This window comes from Chaetodon trifascialis, chromosome 7, assembly GCF_039877785.1.
Source record: "Chaetodon trifascialis isolate fChaTrf1 chromosome 7, fChaTrf1.hap1, whole genome shotgun sequence".
NCBI classification, from domain to species: domain Eukaryota; kingdom Metazoa; phylum Chordata; class Actinopteri; order Chaetodontiformes; family Chaetodontidae; genus Chaetodon; species Chaetodon trifascialis.
In genome coordinates this window covers 27,757,555-27,778,518 of record NC_092062.1, presented here as the reverse complement: position 1 = coordinate 27,778,518, position 20,964 = coordinate 27,757,555, and the positions used below count along the sequence as shown (strand labels likewise).

General features: G+C 45.3%; 1 protein-coding gene across 1 annotated transcript in view; it reads left to right on the top strand.

The window, feature by feature from the left end:
- Positions 1 to 20,964, top strand: part of agmo (alkylglycerol monooxygenase) — a 42,261-nt gene that overhangs the window by 3,809 nt on the left and 17,488 nt on the right. Inside the window, exons 2-10 of the mRNA XM_070966746.1 lie at positions 467 to 597; positions 1,287 to 1,438; positions 12,059 to 12,162; positions 12,999 to 13,094; positions 14,585 to 14,651; positions 14,939 to 15,004; positions 16,019 to 16,098; positions 16,476 to 16,610; positions 19,512 to 19,628. Coding sequence (XP_070822847.1) covers positions 467 to 597; positions 1,287 to 1,438; positions 12,059 to 12,162; positions 12,999 to 13,094; positions 14,585 to 14,651; positions 14,939 to 15,004; positions 16,019 to 16,098; positions 16,476 to 16,610; positions 19,512 to 19,628 — 948 coding nt within the window. The remainder of the gene's footprint in view (positions 1 to 466; positions 598 to 1,286; positions 1,439 to 12,058; positions 12,163 to 12,998; positions 13,095 to 14,584; positions 14,652 to 14,938; positions 15,005 to 16,018; positions 16,099 to 16,475; positions 16,611 to 19,511; positions 19,629 to 20,964) is intronic.

The following is a 20,964-nucleotide window of genomic DNA, read 5'->3' as shown; positions in this document are numbered from 1 at the left end:
GCTTTACCTGCTAGCTACACGTCATTATGGCTACTTAGGCTAACAGGCTAACTAGCTTAAAACTACCAAGACAACTTGTGTGGCTGTAGACAAGACAATTAAGTTTCCGGCCTGACGACCCGGAAAATGGGAAGATGTGGTTTGTTTGCGCTGTTGTTCAATCGCCCGGTGAGATCATTTCTACCTCCAGTGCAGCTCTGCTCAGACAAATGTTTGTCATCTCCAATCTGCCAATTCATTGTGGCTTTAGATCGGTTGCTTTAGCCTCGCACAGTGAAACAAACATCATGGATCACAAGACATGAAAGCCCTGCAAGCTTTCAGCTCATCTGCCAAGGCAAATATTCAAGGTCAACACAACTGCTAAAGCTAACAGTGGTTTTGTTTTTACAGTTTGTAAAAGTGCTGAATCATGATTCCCTGTATGTGTGTGTGTGTGTGTATGTGCGTGCGTGTGTGTATGTAGGCCACTCCTTTCTTTATAGGGTTGATGGTGCTGGAGCTGGTGGTGGCCCTGCTGAAGAGAGGACCCTCGATGGGCTCCATCAAGGATGGACTCACGTCCATATCTGCTGGAATGGTCTCCAGACTCCCACTGTGAGTGTTCACATTGACTTTTATCTGTTCGATCAGTCGTTCATATCATCTTCATGGCTAACTTTCCTGTTTTGAAGGAAAGATATGGCACCTGCATGATCTGTGTAGATCAGAAATGTTTTTTTATGTTGTTGCTGTAGCTTTAAGTGTTGCTCATTAAAGGACCATTACCTTCTCCAAAGTAAGGTCATGTGATGCGGGCTGCAGGTAGGAGGTGTGTCAGGTGGTGCATGGTGTTGTTTATTCAGTGGGTCCACACAGTGTGCCTGGCTCAGCGTGGACAAATCAGAGGCTGCGTCTCATTCCCACCTCTGACCGCAGGGCGTAGCTTTCTCAGGGGATAGAGGACGGACATGTCCCCCTCACTGTTATTATTTCAGGTTGATTTTCTTACAAAAGTCTCTTTGAGCACTTTTCCATAGTCTGGATAGGAGATGACTAAAGTTGCCCTCAGTGCAGTCGCCATCAAAGATGAGACTTTTTGCCCTGGGTTTCGTCTGTCAGGCTACATACCCACCATGTCTGCTTAGAAAAATTCTGGCCGTTGGACAAATGTATATGATGACCCCTGTTGCATATGAGGAAATGAAAGGTGTCATGAACTCAGGACATTGTCCAGTGCACCTGTAGCATGAACGGTTGAACTCACACGGACACACTGTGAACTGACAGAGCTCTGACTCCCTCAGGTTGTTCACGAGAGGCTGCGAGCTGGCCACTTACATGTACGTGTGGGACCAGTACCGCCTGGTGGAGCTGCCCTGGGACTCCTCCTGGACCTGGTGGTTGACCTTCCTGGGCGTGGACTTCTGCTACTACTGGGTCCACCGCTTCGCTCACGGTACCAACACATGACACTCACAGAGCTGATCCCAAATCATTTATTGAGAAACACTCGCCTCTCTGAAGGCTGGAAGCTTCCTTGGATTCATGGTGTTACTGTGGCCACTTTTCCTGGTGGAGAAATGTATTCAGTGAGAAACTTTTCAAACTATACCTGCAAACTAATCCTTCTCTCCACTGTCCATGCTCAGTATGTTTCAAACAGCTGTTCTGTATTCAGAATATGGCTAAATAAGCTGCTTCCATCTCATTCATGCCTCAAAGATGCACCTCTGAATTTCTTACACAGTCAATCGATAACAGTGATGGTGCATCTGATGTGTTTGTGTTCTCAGTGTTATGAGTGTCAGACTACTCTGCCAATCTAATCCTCTACCTACCAGCGCCAAAGGAGCGAACCCTCCCCTTCCTCTTTCAAGTGTCCCTCACATGATACAAACAGAAAAACTACAAAGCGAGCTGATGATGAATGGTTGTGAAATGTTGATTTAGTTGCCATCCCTGCAGGGAGGAGTCGCGAAGATAGCGCACACATCATGCTTTCCTGGACGTCGTGGAGGAAGCAATTATTTTTGAGTTACGTCCAGCTGGTTTTGAGCCGTGCAGATGTGAAAGGCCGTGGTCTCCAGAGGGCTGCGGTCTTAACCCCGAGCTCTCCACAGCAACAAGCCGTATATAGTCATGGCTGTAAGGCCGCGACGTCCTGCAGCATCACTATAAAAAACAGAAATAAAAAAATACAAACTGGATACTTAGTTTCTGCAGCAGTGGCTCGACATGTTTCCATGTGCGTTGGCTCTGTGATGCACGTGCCAGATGTTCTGCTGCCACCCAGCACACCGGAAGAGGGGTATTTATTTGCGGCCGGCACTGATGTTTATTTGTGTCAGTGGCACATCAAGCTGCCCGCCGTCTAGTCCGCATAGCTTTGGATGAGAGTTTGCCGTGTTGGTGTTGGGATCTGACTAAACAGAAGCTGTGTTTTTAAACCGTCTGCCACAGACCTGCCCGACACGATTTTGAGGTGACTGAGAGCATCGCCTCAGGACGCTTGGTGGAGGTCATTTTTGCTCTGCTGTAAACATGCATCACAGGTGTTTTTAGCTGCCGCCATCATAGCACAGAGCGGAGTGGACATTATCATTGTCATGGTGGTTTCTGTCTCTGTCTCCAGAGACGGTGATCTACTGTAACTGGATTTGGGTGCATATTGCAGCATCAGTTTACTTGAAACTGAGGATACTTTAGAATATATTGGAAGTTTGTATCAGACATGTTGAGCATGTTTTAATGTGCATGTGTAGACAAGTATATGACACAGAGAGTATCAAAGCAGCCAGAGACAGTCTCTTATATCATCTCAAATGATGATTTACAGCAAAACAAAACATCCGTCTGAGGCTGCACCTAGTAACTTATTTCCTTGTCGACGAATCTGCAGATTATTTATATCAGAAAACAGCACAAAGTGCCCGAGCTGGACATGCTCGTACAGTATGACTTGTTTTGTTTGACTAACAGATCCAAAGTCCAAAGGCACTCAGTTTATAATAATAAGAAACCGAGGGAAGCAACAAATCCAAACATTGGAGAAACTGCAACTATTTACTTAAATGATTCATCTATTATCAGGATACTTTCCAAATAATATTCTGGCATTGGATTCAGTCAGTTAATCGCTGCAGTGATGCATCATTCATGCAGCTTTTCTGTCAGATTCTGGGCTTGGAGGAGCAGCCACAGTGCTCCAAGTCCTCCTTTATTTTACAGGTTCACATTTGCCACAGTTCCTCTGTGAGTGAATGTGTGTGAAGGATGTCGAATAAAGCAAGTTCAGCTATCGCACAAGTGCTTATCGGACGGAAACGTCTGAACACGTTTTGGACTGAAAATTCAACACGTGCACGAAGCAGAACTGTGCAGTGATCTCACGTCGATGTCACAGCGCTGCCCAACAGACATGCGAGTCTCCTAATAGTGAATGAGCTCTATATTCCTCAGTGGATGAGATTATTGGCAGCATAGAGACGACAATATTTACCACAATATAATCATGTTCAGAGAAGTGAGTGTGAGCTTCTCTTATGTGGTTTTTTCTGCTGGGCGAGGACAAGATTATTGTTAAGACTGCAAAAAGGAGAATTGGAGGCTCTCTGGAGCAATAAATAAACAACAGTACAGTTATATGAAGGTTACGCTGAGGTCCAGCATCTTTGTTTCTGTCTTCAGTTTTTTCTCAAACTAATTCAGTTGAAGACGACCTAACGAACAAGCAGGATTTCTCAGTCATTTTCAAAGTTTTCATGTGTTTATGTACAAGACAAAGAGCAAGGACAGTTACAGCATCGCTGTGAATGTGGAGCATCGGCATGAAAAATCTATGTTTTTAGCCGTGTGTCCTTGACACTACTGAGCGGTGTGTTGTGGAGCTGCAGTCAGTGTAAATATGAATGACCTGGTTTCTTCTTGTAATCTGTCGTGTAATCTGTGATGTGAAGATTGTGCCTTCAGTGTTTGAGGCTGAACAATCAAGTAAACAAAGTCCAGACTTTGACGACGTGGGAAAGCAGGTCAGGCTGCACACACATCCCCGTGTGTGACCTTATTTTTGGAAACGCGCTGGTAATGTGTCTGCTGAGTAACATTCAGCGAAGAAGTTTTAATGATGTGTGCGCTCCCGTCGTTGGCCTCATTGTCTGACGATGCGGAGGAATGACGTCTGCAGGGTCGCGTATCTGCTCGGTTCATTTGGTCGGACTTCTTTTATTTTTGAGCAGCAGAATCATTTTTATGCCTAAAAAAAATTAAAAAAAACAACTTTCCACTTTCTTTCATTTCCTCTTCTTCCAGCCTGTTGGGGTTGTTATTATGGAACATTGTGGGGTCGCACATAATTGTCTGGTGCTGAGCGGCCGCAGCGCTCGCTCAGGATATAAGCTTTTCCCCTTGTTACCAAAGTCCTCCCCGACCGCAGGACAGGGCCGGCACGGTCCTCTCGCCTCGCTCTGGTCAGCCGAGGTCATCTCGGTCAACCAGAGCATGACCTCCGGCTCTTTCCAGAGCAAGATTCAACCAAAATATACGGATGTGTGGGATGGATGTTTTCCTATAATGAAGCACTGAGGAATGAGACAGATGTAGGAAGCGGGTAGAAAGTATTTTTCAGCAGTTTAATGAGTGTCAAATTGTCATGTAACGCTGCTTTAGAAGGGCCTGTCTTATTTTATTGCGCTCATATTTTGGAACAGTTTTACAATCTTGCCGTTTTTTGCCTCAAAGCAGCAGGAATACTGCATCTCTAATACAATTGTGTCAAGACATATGAGCTATAAATCTTAACATTGCATAATAAGGCAAAGACTACAATAGAAATCTGTAAAAAGAGGCAGAAGTGACATCCTCTGCTGGGAAATATGAGCCCTTATTAGCAGTGTAAAATATCATTTTCAGTTTGGCCGGTTTTACGGCCGTTTTTTCCGAGTTTCCCTCTCACGACTCCCACATGAAAGGACAGCTCCAAGATAATTGAGTGGAAAGTACTTTGTCGTCTGTGCTGATGCCATCTGCGCCGAGGACACATGACCGCTTGGCTCAAACATCTCAGTGACCTTTGTGCACACGTGGATGAGACGTTCGTTTATCTTTTCATATAAATATTTGCTTGAACTCTGGTCGTTGGTGCATATCTAAGAATCAATAAGCTACAGCTTTAGTGCGTCCTGATTTATTAATTATCTGTTCTCAGTTTTATCTTTGATCGAGCAGCGACGTGCGTGTTGAATTGCAGACAAAGCGTAGCTCCTGCGACGATCGCTGACCGCTGGTTTGTGCATTCCCAGCCACTTTTCGTAAACACGCTGGTTCAATAACCTGGATGACTGATAAGACTCAAAAACAAGCTCCCGCTTAGCCAGTGTTTTGTCTGCCGCTGTCTCCGCTGACCCTCTTCCACCATCAGACAGACTAAATGTGCTCAAAACCTTTCTATTCTCAGATGGTTTTGGGTGAGCAGGAGGCCGACTTGGTTCGGATGCGGCCGTGTTGCTGACAGGCCTGTTGATTCTGTTTATTCTACCCTCGTATCACAAGCGCCACTAATAGCAGCTCTGCTCTTGGGCAGCATCTAAATCCAGGCACGGCAGCCAGGCTGAAGCCATTAATCAGCCAGTCAGCTGTCCATTCTCTGATTATATGTGAGCTAATGCAGTCGTCTCACCACACTGCTGCTCCATGTTACGCTTATAGCTCAGAAACATCTGATAATTACTCAAAGGTCCCGTGAAGCGGTCTGATTACTGCCTGACTGTGACGTGTCTCCTCTGAGACAGCGAGCGATTGATCTGAAGTGGAAACCGATCGGCTGTTAGTGATTGAGAGGAACGCTTTGATCGGGCTGGACGGGATTGTTGAAACATCTGGATGATTCTGCTCGATCCATTAACAGTGTGACAGCTGCTGGGACACGCGTTTACAAGCCAATCAGAAAGCAGCTTGAAGTGATGCAGGATACACTGGACAGTTAGCATGTTGCTAATGCTAAAAACAGTTAAACCTCCGACTCAATTTGGAAAATCAGCATTTCACGTTTCCCTCTTTTCACCTCGTCACCTGTCACCAATGAACCCGTTTACCTGTGGAATGTTCCACGCAGGTGTGTCTGGAGCATGCCATTATTTCCCAGTCTTCAGTTGCTCCTGTCCCAACTTGTTTGAAACGTGTTGCTGCATCATATACTTACAAAAATCAGTGAAGCTGATGAGGACGAACATTAAATATATCGTCTCTGTGCTGTTTTCTGTTGAGTGTGCGTCAAACAGGATGAGCAAATTATCACAGCGTCCCAACTTTTTTGGAATCAGGGTTGTATAATAATTAGAAATAACTCATTGGTGGGTCTGACTGGCGACCCGGTCATTTTCCAGCCGTGGCTTCTGGGTAAAGTTCAGGCTGTGTGAGCACCTCGAGTGTTCACTGTGTCACCAGAAGAGTCAGATTCTGTTTGTTTTTTGGCTTCAGGGAATATAAAAGCACATGAAAACATGCGTGGACAGAATATGTGTAAAAACTGAATTGAGCAGTGTTTCCTCGCTGACCCTCGTGTCTTCAGGACCCTGGAGCGAGCCGTCCTCTTGGCCTTTCTGTCTCCTCACTGCATCCCTTCTCTGTCTGCTGGTGCGTCCACGCTCCTCCCGCTCCTTTGGCCTTGCAGACAGCACCAGTTGTCAAGACAAACAGATGTGCTCAGCACTCCTCTGCTCCTCTCCGCTGTCCTCCGTCCCAGAGGAGACGCAGCCGATGTGGATGTTATTGTTTAAAGAGCAGCACCTCCTGGCTGTGTGGCAGGGTGGAGGGGTTGCAGGCGGGGGGTTAACCTGCCCTCGGGCTCCATAAATCTTCACCGTGACGGCGAGTTCCTGGCCTGGTGCAGGTTGCGGGTACGACAGAAGAATCCGGGCCCCCGCTCGGCACGCCGGTTCTGACCACATGCTTTGGTCAGGATGTGGGGGTCTCGCTCACGGCAGCAGAGGAGATCAAGTGAAAGGCCTCACGGGAGGCAGAGATAACATCAGCAGTGATCTATAGGTCGCTGTGCTCTCACTCTGTCTGCTGTGTGCGATGAAAGAGAGGGAGGCCGGTCTGATCGAAGCTCGACGTTGCAAAGGCGTAACGTCCGCAGGGCCTGTAGCACGGCATTTAAACAAAGTGCAGAAGAGAAGAGCGTCGAGAGGGTCGCTGAGCTCAGCAGAGGCCGCAGTCCGGCTGTCTGCTGCCCTCGTGTGCTTCTTCCTCCTGTCAGCAGACGAGGAGGTTTGGACAAACCTCCCCGATCGGACGGATGAAGTGTGAATATGAGGGATGAATATGAGCCTCGATGCCTCACATGTGGATCGCTTTAAGCTTCAGAATACAGTTTTTTTCGTGGACGCTTGTAGTTCTCGCCGCTGTCCATCAGGGCATGAAGTGAGAGTCAAGTGAACAGAGAGGTTGTAAACATTTCTCCAGTTTGGCCAATAATATCTAAACCACATCAAAAATGACCAAAAGTATATGTTGTTTATTGTAAACGTTGGTTAGATTTAGGTTTGTGCGACTCTTCTGTTCCTCTGCTTTGTTGTACTTACAGTGGATGTTTTGGGGTTTTTCCAGTACTCCTGTGTACTTCAACATCTTCGCCTTCAGTTTTGTTTTCATGAATTTTGTGTAGTTTCTGTTTGTTTTGTACATATTCCAACATAACTTCATGGCTAACAGTGATTTCTTTCTTCTCTCAATTTGTCCTTTGGCCTAATTTCATCCAAGAAATTCCAACCCAAGCTCTATGAAAGATTTAAAATGCCTAAATAAAAACAAATAAAAAAAAAATGAATACAGTACACACTTTTTCAGAAAAGAAGAAGCTTGTGAAAAGTAAAGATATAATGGCAGGTTTTAGCTTTTAGATAATCAAAAGTCCCCTTCACTTTGTCGTCTGTGTGGTGATTTGATTTGAGGGACGATTCATGTTACAGTGAAAAACAATTAAAATCTTCCATACACTCTGGGTTCCTATAGATAAAACATGTGGTCTTTGTGACGTAAAAGAGAGAATTAAAACACTTTAATGTCTGTTTGGGTTTCAGTGGAACAGCGTTGGGAATGTGATCAGTTGATTTAATAACATAACAGAAAATCAGTTTTCCCTCCCTCTCTGCTCGCCGTTGTTACACCCGGTTTGTGAGAGCTGTAAGTGGGCCTGACCGGGCTTCGTGTGTTTAGTTTAGCGTGTGTGACTGAGCTGTGTGGACAGCATGAAGTATGGCGGCGGCGTGAGGGAGTTGGCCGATCATCCCTCCGAGTCTGACGCCCGCTGTTTGAGTTGGCACCCCATCCGAGGGCCGTCCAATCCAAACACACGAGGGCCGTTCACAGGCCATTACCCCTGTGATTGACAGGGGAGCCCACCACTCAGAGGGCTGCACATGAAGGACGCCGTGAGTCCGTGCCAGGAGTTTGTCGCTGAGGGTGATGATCAGGCAGCTGATGGATGGAGCTGAGAGCCTTTCAGACATTTTGCTGCTTAAAGAGAGTGGATTACTCCTTCTGCGCTGATTATTGTTCTCTGTCACCAGTCATACTTTGGTTTTACAGCGGCATTATCAAGGTACAGTTTGATAATTATTGGCACAGCTAAATTTATGGAGCTCAGTCGGACTTTGGGCCCTGCGTTTACATGACTCTGGTTATGTAAGCACTGCTCCTGACAGGGCCGAGGTGGACGTAAACAGACTCTGTTAAAGTCTAACTCAGTCACGTAACGTGACTGATTATGACTTATAGGCCCTGATTGTGTGTCGTGATATAATTCAGCAGTGTAATCTAAAATTGTGGAATTACGTCAGCCTGCTGCCAGACCTCCTCCTGCAGCCCGGGGAGTCCTGGAGGTGAACGCCGGAACAACGCGGCTTATTTTAGCTTTACAGTTGAATATATATTACCTGAACATCACACAGCCCGTTCCTTTGGCACTACATTTTCTCAGCGCTCCACACAATGGTCCACCACCAAATAAGCCAGATGCCAAACCATCGGGTGAGATCGCACTAAATACCCAGAAATAAACGACTTACCAACCATCCAGTGAAGAAGCGAAGTTTCCGCAGACGTCTCCTCTCTTTTCCGTTGAAGAGTTCCTCCTCTGCTCCCTCTGGTTCATGAAGACATCCTCTTGTCTCCACGGTGAGCAGCGTTTCATTGTTGCTGCTGTCATAATCACTCATTTTTATTTTCTTGCGTTTGTCGTCTCTTCCATAAACCGCTGAAACTCGAACCGTGCAGCTGATCTGCGGCGGCCTGCGTAGGGATACGGAAGTCTGCGGTTGAGAGAATGTAGTTCCAAAGAGAAGAGGACAGCAAGCACTGAAAATATTCATTACATAGCCAACACTTACACTGATATTGATTATTTTAGAGGTAATACTTTGCTTAGCGTGTGACCTCCATCTCCTGCAGGACTATGGACAAGAACATCACACCGCCCGGCTTCAGAAACCCTGAACTATCCCTTTAGCTGCTCCTGGAAAGCTGCTGCAGCAGCTTCTGGTTCGAGTGATCTCTTCCCTGAAAGGATTCATGGTGCTGCAGCCATAATTCACGCAGCCACTAGAGGTCCTTATTAGGTAAACATAAACAAAGTGTTTGAGGGATTTGAATAAACGACTAATACTGTTTTCGTGGTGAGAAGTGTCGGGACTGCTCGTCACCTGATTAGCGTGCACTCATCCTTGTTACTCCTGAGAAAGCGTGAGTTGAGGCTCGCCCGAGGCCAGATGGAAGTGCCGTCCTCAGCGTTTCTCGGCTCTTGCTGGGAACGTGGGCTCTGTGGCATTGGTTCTCACCATTAACGGGGCTTCCCTCCTGAATAGGCCGTGCCAAACTATGCAGCGTCCCGCCGAGTCCGAGAGATGAGGACATGGGCTTGCAGTGAAGCCTAGCGGTTCCTACTTCCTATCAATGACAACGAGCATCAATCTTAGCCGCCCTTAGTCCTGAACGCTGCCAAGCGCGATTCCAGTGAGGAGGAGAAAAAAGCAAAAGGCTGCTGGAATTAAACAAAGGCTGGATTATCCTCTCAATATGTCTCTTAGCAGGAGAGTTCATCTCTGAATCCCCCATGGTTCAGAGAGGAAGGAACGTCATCGTTTTTGTGCTTGGCTGCCGGAGGTGCAGTCAGTCTTCTCGTCTCTCTCCTCTCACACTCTCGCCTTGTCTGCAGACTGTCATCTGTGCTGAGAGGGCAAATAAAGTTTGAAAGAAAATCCATTTCAGCTCAGTCCAAAATACGCCGTTTAACACTGTGCGTGACGCTTCCAAAAACATTCCCAGCGACATTTACTCTCTCACACCTGCTGAATCCAGCAATAAGCCCGTTAAATGAGCGAGGTGTGGAGTATTGTCGGGAGCAGTAGTTTTCTCTTGGAGGTCCTCAGGGTTTCCCCAAACGCTTGACCTCAAACGCAGGAGGAATTCCACCTGAGTTTCACTGATTGGGAACGGCAGATCTCGCACTGCACGCACCTTCAGTCCTCAGCGGGGTGTTTGTTCAGGTGCAGCGGACCCTCGACCCGCCGGGGTTTACGACTGCCCGCCGTCGTACAATTCACAAGTTTATTAAACAGCGAGGGAGGAGTTCAAGACGTGGCTTTTGAATGATTTTCTCAAAATCGGAAGAGTGTGTGTGTGTATAAGTAGATGTGTGTGTGCTTAAAGCATGCCAAAGCTATTATGAAGCTACATCCAGGAGATGGTTAGCATAGCTTAGCACAAACACTGGAAACAAAGGGAAAAGGCTAGCCTAGCTCTGTCCAAAGGTAACAAAATCAGCCCGCTAGCACTTCTAAAGCTCACTAATTAATTCACTGTTTAATTCCCAACATAAAAATCTTTAAAAACTTAGTTTTGCAGGGGTTGTGTGCTGGACTGTTTCTGAGCAACCAGCAGAGACTCCAGGAAGTCACTGGACCTGAAATATTGCGGCTTATAACTTCCTGTAAATCTTTGGCTTCATATTTACGACACTGACATGAAAATTATGTCAATCTCCTCATTTTAACCAAAATGTCAAACTTTAGATAAACTAAAAATTGCATCGTCGTCAAGTTGAAAGGAAGTTTGTGCGCAGACACACACACACACACACACACGCACACACACACACACACACGCACACACACACACACACACACACACACACACACACACACACACACACATTATGGGTGTCATGTGTGATTCTAACCCTGACATTTCAGCTTCTCAACCGCCCAAATGTGACCACATTCATTCATCCTTAATATCTGTCTTTAATCAAGTTTGTTTGATAATTGAACCCTTAATCACAAATCCCATCAAACATCAAGGCTGCCCCATAAAACTGAAACCTCATGTAATAACTCGGCTGCTTTTACTATAACAAATACATTACTATACATAGTCTATATGGGGCTTGGTGGTTCCGTAACATTTGAAGGTTACTGTTCTCTCTTGTACGGCTGCAGAAGCCAAAGTGGACGGGAGGTGCCAAAAAGCACAGACCAGACGGGGTGGTCCGGAAAACGGCCCGGAGATCCAGTGAAACTTAACAAGCATGTTCCCTTTGGATGTTAAAATGAAGTGTAACACAGATATTAATGTAGCAAGTATCACAACACAGCAGAGGAATGTAAACTGGAGCACTGGGACATCAGGCTGGACGCTAACCAACTGCAGCCCCCCCCCACACACTCACACTCACACACACACACACACACACACACACACACACACACACACAGTGGCCAGCTACAGTCGAGCCTCGGCTTTTCATCACGGCTGGCGAGGAGCGAGGCTGAATGACTCCTTCTGGGGGATGGAGGTGTTCGGTTACTCATCTGGGGAAGGAGCAGAGTTGATTTCTGAGATAAATCACTTGCGGTGATGTAAAGGCAGCTGAATGTGTGCGTGAGAGTTCAAGGTCCGTGCATGAGTCTCATGCAAGTGACCTGTTAGCTCTGTCACACATTAATGAGCAGGTCAGTGAAGTGATAACCTCATGGGAGATTTTGTTGAGATGTGATGGATCTATGTGTGTCATCTCCTCCAGAGGTGTCGTTCATATGGGCTGCCCACCAGGTTCACCACAGTTCAGAGTACTACAACCTCACCACGGCCCTCAGGCAGTCAGTCACCCAGCCGTTCACATCATGGGTAAGAAATGATTCATTCTTATTGTCAGCGCATCACATTTATTACTGTGGAATGACCAATAAATTACCCAACCACCAGTAGACTGATCTGAACTATTAAAGCATGAACATGCACCACATCGCACTTTAATTCCACCGGCTGTTTGTCCGCGACGTGTCCGACCGAACTGATCGCTGCAATGTGTGCATTTCAGTCTCAGAAGCATCCTCTGCTCTTATTTTTCTCCTTTTTTTTAAATTCAGTAGAGCAGATCGAGCCAGACAGGAAGTCAGACACGGGAACGTGTAGAGAATCTGGTAGATTTTCAAAATAAAACACCCTGTGCAGACTCTAGATCATACATCAACAATAGACGCAGTACACTTACTCATGATAGAAGTACAAATATCAAAGAAAAATGACCAAATCTGAGCAAGGCAACAAAACGCTCTGCTCCTGAAAAGCGCCTGGTGGAGGACAAAACAAAAATCTCATGGAGACACACCCGGTGGAGTCTCGGGGTTTGTCCTGCTGCTGTAAACAGTTAGCAGAGCACCAAATCTGCAGCTAAAAATAGCTCCCGACAAATGAGCTCTTTGTTGCTGCTCAAGTAATGTTTGGTAAAAGCTACAGTCTCCATATTGTTTGTATCAGGTCCAGGAGAAGCTAGTGATGCTCCTCAGGCTGCATTTCAAGGTTTTTCTGGACTCTCCGTCCATCTGTAGCAGTAAAATCACTGGATGTGTTCTTGTATTATGCAACATGTTCATAAAAGATGACTTGGAGTCTGTGTTTCAGCCTTGGTGTGACGATGGAGACCTGTCAGATGTTTACTGTTTAATTCCTCTCTTCCTCAGGTTTTCTACCTGCCCTTGGCTCTGGTTGCACCTCCCTCGCTCTTCGCTGCTCACATACAGTTAAACCTCCTCTACCAGTTCTGGATCCACACAGAGGTGAATGTTTAAACATGGGTTATAGATTCTCTAATCAGCTGGACTGTTGAAATGTCGCCGTCCAAGAAACACGAGTGTGTGTGTTTGTCAAAGGTCAGCGTCAGAGTTAAAACCTTTGACTGTTGCAGTTAAACTGTCCCTGATAAACAACTCGTCTATCGCCTGCATGTGGAGGCGTCTGTCTCTGTGTGCACTGCAGAAGATAACCGATCATCAATGGATTCATTGATTTGTGGAAAATAACTGATGAGACTTTGATCATCGTTTAATTATAATGCTAGTTTTTGCCACTTTGTAGGAATCTTTTAAACACTAATCTGAAACAAAGAACCAACAGAATAATTGATACTTTGTAGCTGTTCAAGTTAAGCGTTCAAGCATCATTAAATGTGTGAATAGAATTTGTAATCAGTCGACATGTAGAACGTGTAGCTGTGTGTGAATTCACCGTTCCATTCGCTGTTTCCATGCAGTTAAAAAGGTAATTCGACTGAAAAAAGGTCTGTAAAGTTATCTTTCTGCCCGTGCCAATACTAATCCGTCTGCTAAGTCGAGCCTTTGTAGACGCAGTGTTGCAGTGGAACCTGTGTCCAATAAAAAATAATGAGATTTTATGAAATATTCCAAACAGAAGCATGACCACTCTGTCTGCCTTTAAAGTGACTGCGAGTATCACTTTTACAATCCCAACAATCTTTAGAGGGAATGAATGGATTTGGAACGCCTTCCATCTTTTAGTGCACTATTAGTGAAAACAGTCGTAATAGTCACAATTTTCTGAAGGGGTGTAATTTATGCCTCCTTTATGGCTTTTTTTTTTTTGATGTCATGTAATTTATTGGCACGCTATGCGCTGCAGCGCTCCAGCCTCAGAGCCGGAGTGAAGTGGTGGAGACCCTTTTCATTCAAGATGAAACTCTCACGCTCGGCTGCCAGACGCAGCCGTTACATGGAAATAATGAATCACTGAGAAATTCTGTCCAGCCGTGCACATTTCTCCAGACTGAGAGGTCGTATTGATGCGAAACATCAAAATACGTGCGAGTGGCAGCCAGAGGAGAAACGCGAACTGTGTGAAACGACGCTGTGACCTCGGTAACCTTTAATGAGTCACTGTGCATCTGTTTGATATCGAAGAAGAGAAAATGCTTGAAAAAGGACTAATGATGCATTCACTGCATGCTTCTCTGAACGTGTGTGTGCGTTGTCATTAACTCTTCTTGACTTTCTCCTCATCCCCACGAGCTGCTGCGCTGCCAGTCCATAAACACTGTTCTTCAGTGAGCATTGATCTCATTTGAGCTCAATAATCAGCAAATCAAAAAGAATATGAACATTCAGGAAAACATGAAAGCTCAGTTTTTGTCACCTGTTAACTGAAGTAACAAGTGTCCCATAATGCATCCTGCCAGCAGAAAACTGAACATCTTTGGGTTTCACATTCTGCCATGTGAAATATTTAAAGTCAGTGTTTCCTTGTTTTAACTCAGCTGATCAGAGACCTCGGACCCCTGGAGTGGATCTTCAACACCCCGAAACATCACAGAGTTCATCACGGTGAGATAAGCTTTATTTGATCAAAGACAGTGACGGTGTGACCTGCTCATACGCTGGACGGAGGTTTGACGTTGACGTGCTTGAAATGGAGCATCGGCCTGCTCAGAGAGAGCGACGTCAGACGCGTTAAAGGCTGAAATGTTGATAACTGATCTGATCTCATCATGGTTATGTTATTTTTGTGCACCAACTCAAGGGTGGAGTAGACTTAGATAAAGGAGTGAAAAGGGCATCCGGGGTCAAAGATATTGTTGATTTATTCATCTCACAAAATGTTGTCTGAACAGGGAGGAACCTTTACTGCATTGACAAGAATTACGGAGGAATTCTGATCATCTGGGATCGATTATTCGGTAAGAAAAGTTGATCAGTGACTTCCTTCTGTTCTGATGATCTTCTCAATGCCTCCATTTAGCTGCTGCTTACTGTGCTGTAGCTGTTTTAGAGATCTGTGCGAGTAAATTATACCTGGTAACCGTGTTTCCATCAACGTATTTGTATGCACATTTGGAAGTATCGCATCAGAATAAGCAAAAAAGAAGAAGAGGAAGCAGAAGAAGAAGAACAAAAAGAAAGGAAGAAGAAAGTAAGAAAGAAAGAAGAAAAATGAAAGTAGGAGGAAAGAAGAGGAAGGCGAAGAAAACTGTTGTTTTTTCTACCTTTTTTTCACCTTTTGAGGCTCAACCAGCGCTGATTTAATGACATCATCTTGTTGCCCTTCTTCTTCTTCTGCAATGGTCTAATTGTTGTCCGACCGGACAGTTGACGCCACCTACTGCTTCTCTCGATAAACCACTTCTAATAATCACATTACAGCAGTGGATGGAAACAATTCTCATTTCTTCTTTTGCCAATTTTCTATGTGTGATGCATTCAGCAGGAAACGCAGCAAATGTTCGGATCAGCACTCAAATCTCTGTAGCATCGTTTTTATACACTGTTCTTCTATTAAGTGAGAAATGACCGTTTCCTCTGTGTGCTGTTCTGATTACTGATGTCGTGGATCATCTTAACATCAGATTTCGTCCATGAGGTGTTCAGTGCGTCACATTTATGACTCAGAGGCAGACGTTGGCGGCCTGTGATGTGAAACATTCAGTGTTTTTGGTGTTTGGTTCGGTGTCTGTGATTCCCACCCTGTCATTATTAGATACTGAATGGAAACCAAAAGCTGTGGAATGACTCATTATAACGACAAAATGAAGGAAACATTGACTATAAACTGCAGATTTGCCAAAAGTTGGTCAAGTGTGTGTTTCGTTTTGAGCTAAAGAGACAGATTTTTCCCTCAGGTGCTGATGGAGACCCAAACAGAGTTTAAGGGAGACTGTTTGCTAATGCTCCTCCGATGTTTGTGTCCTCCTCAGGTACCTTTGCTCCAGAGAGCGACAAAGTGGTGTACGGCCTGGTGTTCCCAATCAAAAGCTTTGAAATCCTCCGCGTTCAGGTGAGTCCTGTCAAAGGTGTGAGTCAGCCATCGTTAGAGCGGCTCACCTCCATCCTCCAGCTGAGTGTAAACGCCTCCGGCAGACGAGGAGTGAGCTCAGGTTCCTCTCGCTGCCATTCTGTAACCATAACATTATTACTTTACTCTAAACAAAGCGCCCAGCTGAGGAGACGGAGGCCAATAAAGTCAAATTCCTGGAGGTGGATGTTATGATTATTTTTGCTGCCCTCTCTGTTGGCAGAGCACAGCGCGATCTCCTGCCCAATGAAAGCAGGAACATTCCTCCTCAGGAGCAGTTAGCGCAGCTAACACTGATCGCTTAAACCCAGCGTTTGATTGTGTGTTTGTGTTTGACTGTCGGCTTCTTTCTCCTTCAGCTGCACTACTACAGGTATCTGTGGAAAAAGTCCAAAACCTTTAAGACAATCAGCGACAAAGTGTCAACTTTCCTCAAAGGTCCGAGTTGGAGACCTGGTAAACCTCGGCTGGGTGACCACGCCAACAATCCCAAGGTTGGTAAAGAGGAGAAATCCTCTGTTCTCATCATTCCTGCAGCGGGAATATTTTCCCAATAACACCCTCAGGCTTCCATACTCGTCACTGTGACACACGCGAAACAGGCCGAAATGACTCAGAGCATTCCGGAGCGAAGGATTCACAGATTCTACGAGTTTTACAAGGAACTGCCACATCAAATAAAAGCTGCAAAGCCTTTGTAGAGGGAACACAATAAGTTCATTTTCACCGTCTTTAAACGCAGTCTGCGGGATTAAAACCGCATGCAGTTCAGCGTAAATGTGTGTGTGTGTGTGTGTGTGTGTGTGTGTGTGTGTGTGTGTGTGTGTGTGTGTGTGTGTGTGTGTGTGTGTGTGTGTGTGTGTGTAGAAAAGAAATCCAGGCTCCAGTTGAATGCTCCGCGGTTAGCTTTGAAATAACGCTGATGGTGTCACAAGCTTAGTTCCCTCATGCTTCACACTTAAAAAAAAAAAAAAGTCCCCTTTAAAATTGGCCCCTTAAAACCAGTGTGTGTGTGGGGGGGGGGGGGATTCTAAACATGGACGGAGTTTAACCGAAATATCTTGAAAGGGTCCGTGACAGACTGCTGCTTGTTGATATCTGCCGGTGGAGGAAGGAGAGGAGGAGGAGGAGGAGGAGGAGACGAATGTGTTTCAGCTCTTTGAGAATAAGCAGAGCAGCGCGCTGGAATACCTACAGGACTGGGGATGGGATGCGGGGGGAACCCACATGTGGTGGTTTGGTTCCTCGGATCCTGGGAAACCCCCTGAATGAGAGACAGGCACCTATGATTGGTCAGTTTATTTTGTACCTCGTTCCCAAAAAGGATGCAGTTTCAACATAAAGCCCTCAGGCCTAATTACTTATCGGCAAGAAAGCACACTGAGACAAAAACAGGTCAAATGACTCAGGGAGTTCTTCCAGAAGGACTCATATGTTCCTCTGTGTTCGGGGGAAACCGCTACACCCAATAAATCCTGGATGACTTTGTAGATGGAACACAACAAACTAATTTTCACCAGTTTTGAAATTCGGCCTGCAGGAGACTGAAAAGACGAAAAGGAAAACAAACAGAGCAGAGGTAGAAAGGTCATCAGAGGGTTTGGACGAGGTGCTGACTTTCACCAGTGACAGTATGACGTTTCTTTCCTTTTCAAAGCCACAAGCAGTCGCACTGACTCACTTCTGTTTTCTGCTCTTTTTGTCATTTCCATTATTTCATTTTTCTCGTTCCTGTCTTTATTGTCCTTTTTTACAGTCCCGTCCGGCCACATCCACAATAACACGTTCTGCTTTAAAACCTGTCTGACCACACACGTTCGCTTCCTGTTTGTGTCTGATCAGTCACGATGAGTCCTTCCCTGATAAGATAAGATAAGATAAGATAAGATAAGATAAGATAAGATAAGATAAGATAAGATATAACTTTATTAATCCCACGCTGGGGTAGTTAGGGTGTTACAGACAGCCAGCAGTTGTAGCAGGAGTAAAAAAAAGAGATGTAGAAGAGAGTAAAAATACAAAATACAGAATAAAAAATCAAACTATATTTATACGTGTGTGTGTGTGTGTGTGTGTGTGTGTGTGTGTGTGTGCATTCTATACAGAGTACAGAAAATAATATTACTAATGGAAAAGTTAATTCATGGTAAAGTTTGGGTAAGTGCAGTGTTTTGTACTGTTGCACAGTAGATAAACATAAACAGTGTGTAACACAGTGGAAAATAAATAGAAATATGCTGCATATGCACACCCTGAGTACGAAAATTAAAAATATGTTATATTGCACAAGCTGTTGCATGAATGTAATAGCAAGATGTGAAACATAAATGACACAGTAGTGCAAACAGTAAACGCAGTGCTGTGCATGTTGCACATGTTTTTATGGTTTCATAGAAATTAGTAGCACTACCTGCACCTACCTCATACCGTGTACACTGTTTATACTTCATGCCACTTGCACTACTTTTATAATGTATTTATATTTTGGATATTATGACTATTTGCACTTCTGGTTCGATGTTAAACTGCATTTCGTTGTCTCTGTGTTGCTCTCTGACGATGAATCTAATCCAATCTAAACAGTTGATTGTGATTCGTCACGCATGTCACGTGACCCTTTTCTGGAAGAAATCAAACAACATCAACCCGTATACATCTATGTACCTTGACTATCAGAGGTTAATTCAACATAGATAACGGCTTGTCTGCGCCCTGCATCTGATCGTGCTGCTGCTGCCCACACGTGCAGGAGGCAGACGTCAAACGCCGGCGTTCATCCAGTGTTCAGTGTGCGTGAATGTGTCTTTTCACATGTGATCTGTAAAATGCAGCTTTATAAAAAAAAGTGTGTCACAGTAGATGTAGCCTTCATGTTATAACGATGGCATCATTATAACTTGGCTTCTTTTCAGCAGTAGCTGTTCAGTGTATTTACCTTCTGTAACTGCTTCTGTGTCAAAGCTTTTATGACTCTCATGGGATTAAAGCTGAACTTGATTCAAGACGCCGGCGCAGTTTTCAGTCCTGTTTATTAAAAACCGTGGCGTGATGAATTCTCTGGGCTCACAGTCGGCTCTGCTGTAAACACCTGCTGCTTTGCGGACAGAGGAGCGAAGTGAGGGGTGTTTGCTGCCACCATCAGCAGCCGCAGGTGTAACAGGACACACCTCCCACCAGCCTGAGTCTGCTGCGACACCTGAACGCCACATGCTGTGATTGACAGGGTGTGAAAGGTGGTTAGCGTGCAGCAGAGGTGTTAGCATGAATGCAGACTTCAACCAAACAAAGCGGAAACAACAACAATTAGCGCTGCTTTGACAGGTGCAGTCAATACGTACATAAAGACTGGAGATTGGGGAACTAAACATGTTTCTTTTCTCTCTGTCCATGTGCAGATTACCGGAAAGGAAGTGCCTTATAATACCAGCTGGCCGATGCATTTGCAAGTTTATGTGGTCATACATTTCGTGCTGGTGGTGAAGTTTTACGACGAGCTGCTGGGAAACGCGATGGTACGTACTGGTCGCATTAGGAAAGCTGTGAAGACCAGAGGGTCGATCTTGTTTGCTGCCTTGCTCAAAAGCACGTGGACAGACCCTCTGGAGGAGGGAGGAGCTTCTGTGTTCCTTTTCCTTTTCAGCCCTGTAGGAATGAAGCCGGTGACCGTCTGGTCACACACCGGCCGCTGGCGTGTTTAGGCTGCTGTAATCCTTCATGTAAAGTATGACAAGGTGGTCCAGGCCTCCTAATTGAAGACTGAGTGCTGCGTGTTTGTTTGCCAACATTATTTCACCCAATTATGCAGTTTGTTGTGGCTGATCCACGGTCGAGCTCAGTCCTGTACTTAGCCAGCAGGAAAAGACTAGCTCGGTCTAACATCATGACAGAATGACTGATCGGCATTCCCCTTTAGAACAACCTTTGTCTATTATTTTCCACTCGACGAGCCAAAAGACCCCCTTCCTCCTCCTTCAGAAAAAAGAAACAGGTCTCCTCAGCAGTTATCTTTGGAAGCCTTTTTTCCCCAGGCATAGTTTTGGTTAGCCAAAAAGCGCTGTCACGCCCAGCCCCTTCAAACTCCCAAATAAAATGGCCTGTCTCTCTGTGATGGCTACCTCCGCGGTGCTCCTTCAGTTGTGGTCCCCACCTAACACGCGCACACACACGCACACACACACATGCACGCACGCACACACACACACACACAGGGTCGAGGGTTTCCTCCCTCTGGGCGAATGAAACACCAGCTGGTGGTCCAGCAGTGAACACAAACGCCTTAATTGTCGAGTCAACCATTTCCCAACCCAAATAGCCTTCAGGATGCAGCAATCAGGACTTGGAGGGAAAATAACAAAGTGAGCTCTTCGGCCCAACAATAAATCATGTCACTGTTATGTATTTATACCCACATGTTCGCTAGGCGCTTATTTAACTTGACAATTGATGATACGCTGCCGGACAATTTATGGACTCTGCGTTAATTCGAAGCCATGAAAACGTGGTTATTTCAAACAAGCGAAGCTACTCTTCAATTACATCATCAGCAGGCCAGCGTGTACGTTTATTATAGGTTTGCTAAACAGTGAGTGCTAAAGGCAGAGAGGGAAATCGACCAAGTCGTAAAACAACTCTCCATTAGTCTTTTTATGATTGCACAACGTGGAGTTCAGCTGCTGTGCTGCAATTTAAAGCAGAGCAGAGCAACAACAGCTACTAATATTAGCTAGCACAGAATTAGCATATTCTCACTTACTTGTTAGTTCACTCCAGCATTAACGTCTCCGTGTTTGAGAAGCAGTGAAACATGGCACAGATCGTAAAATAATAAATAAAGTTTTCCATCGTTGC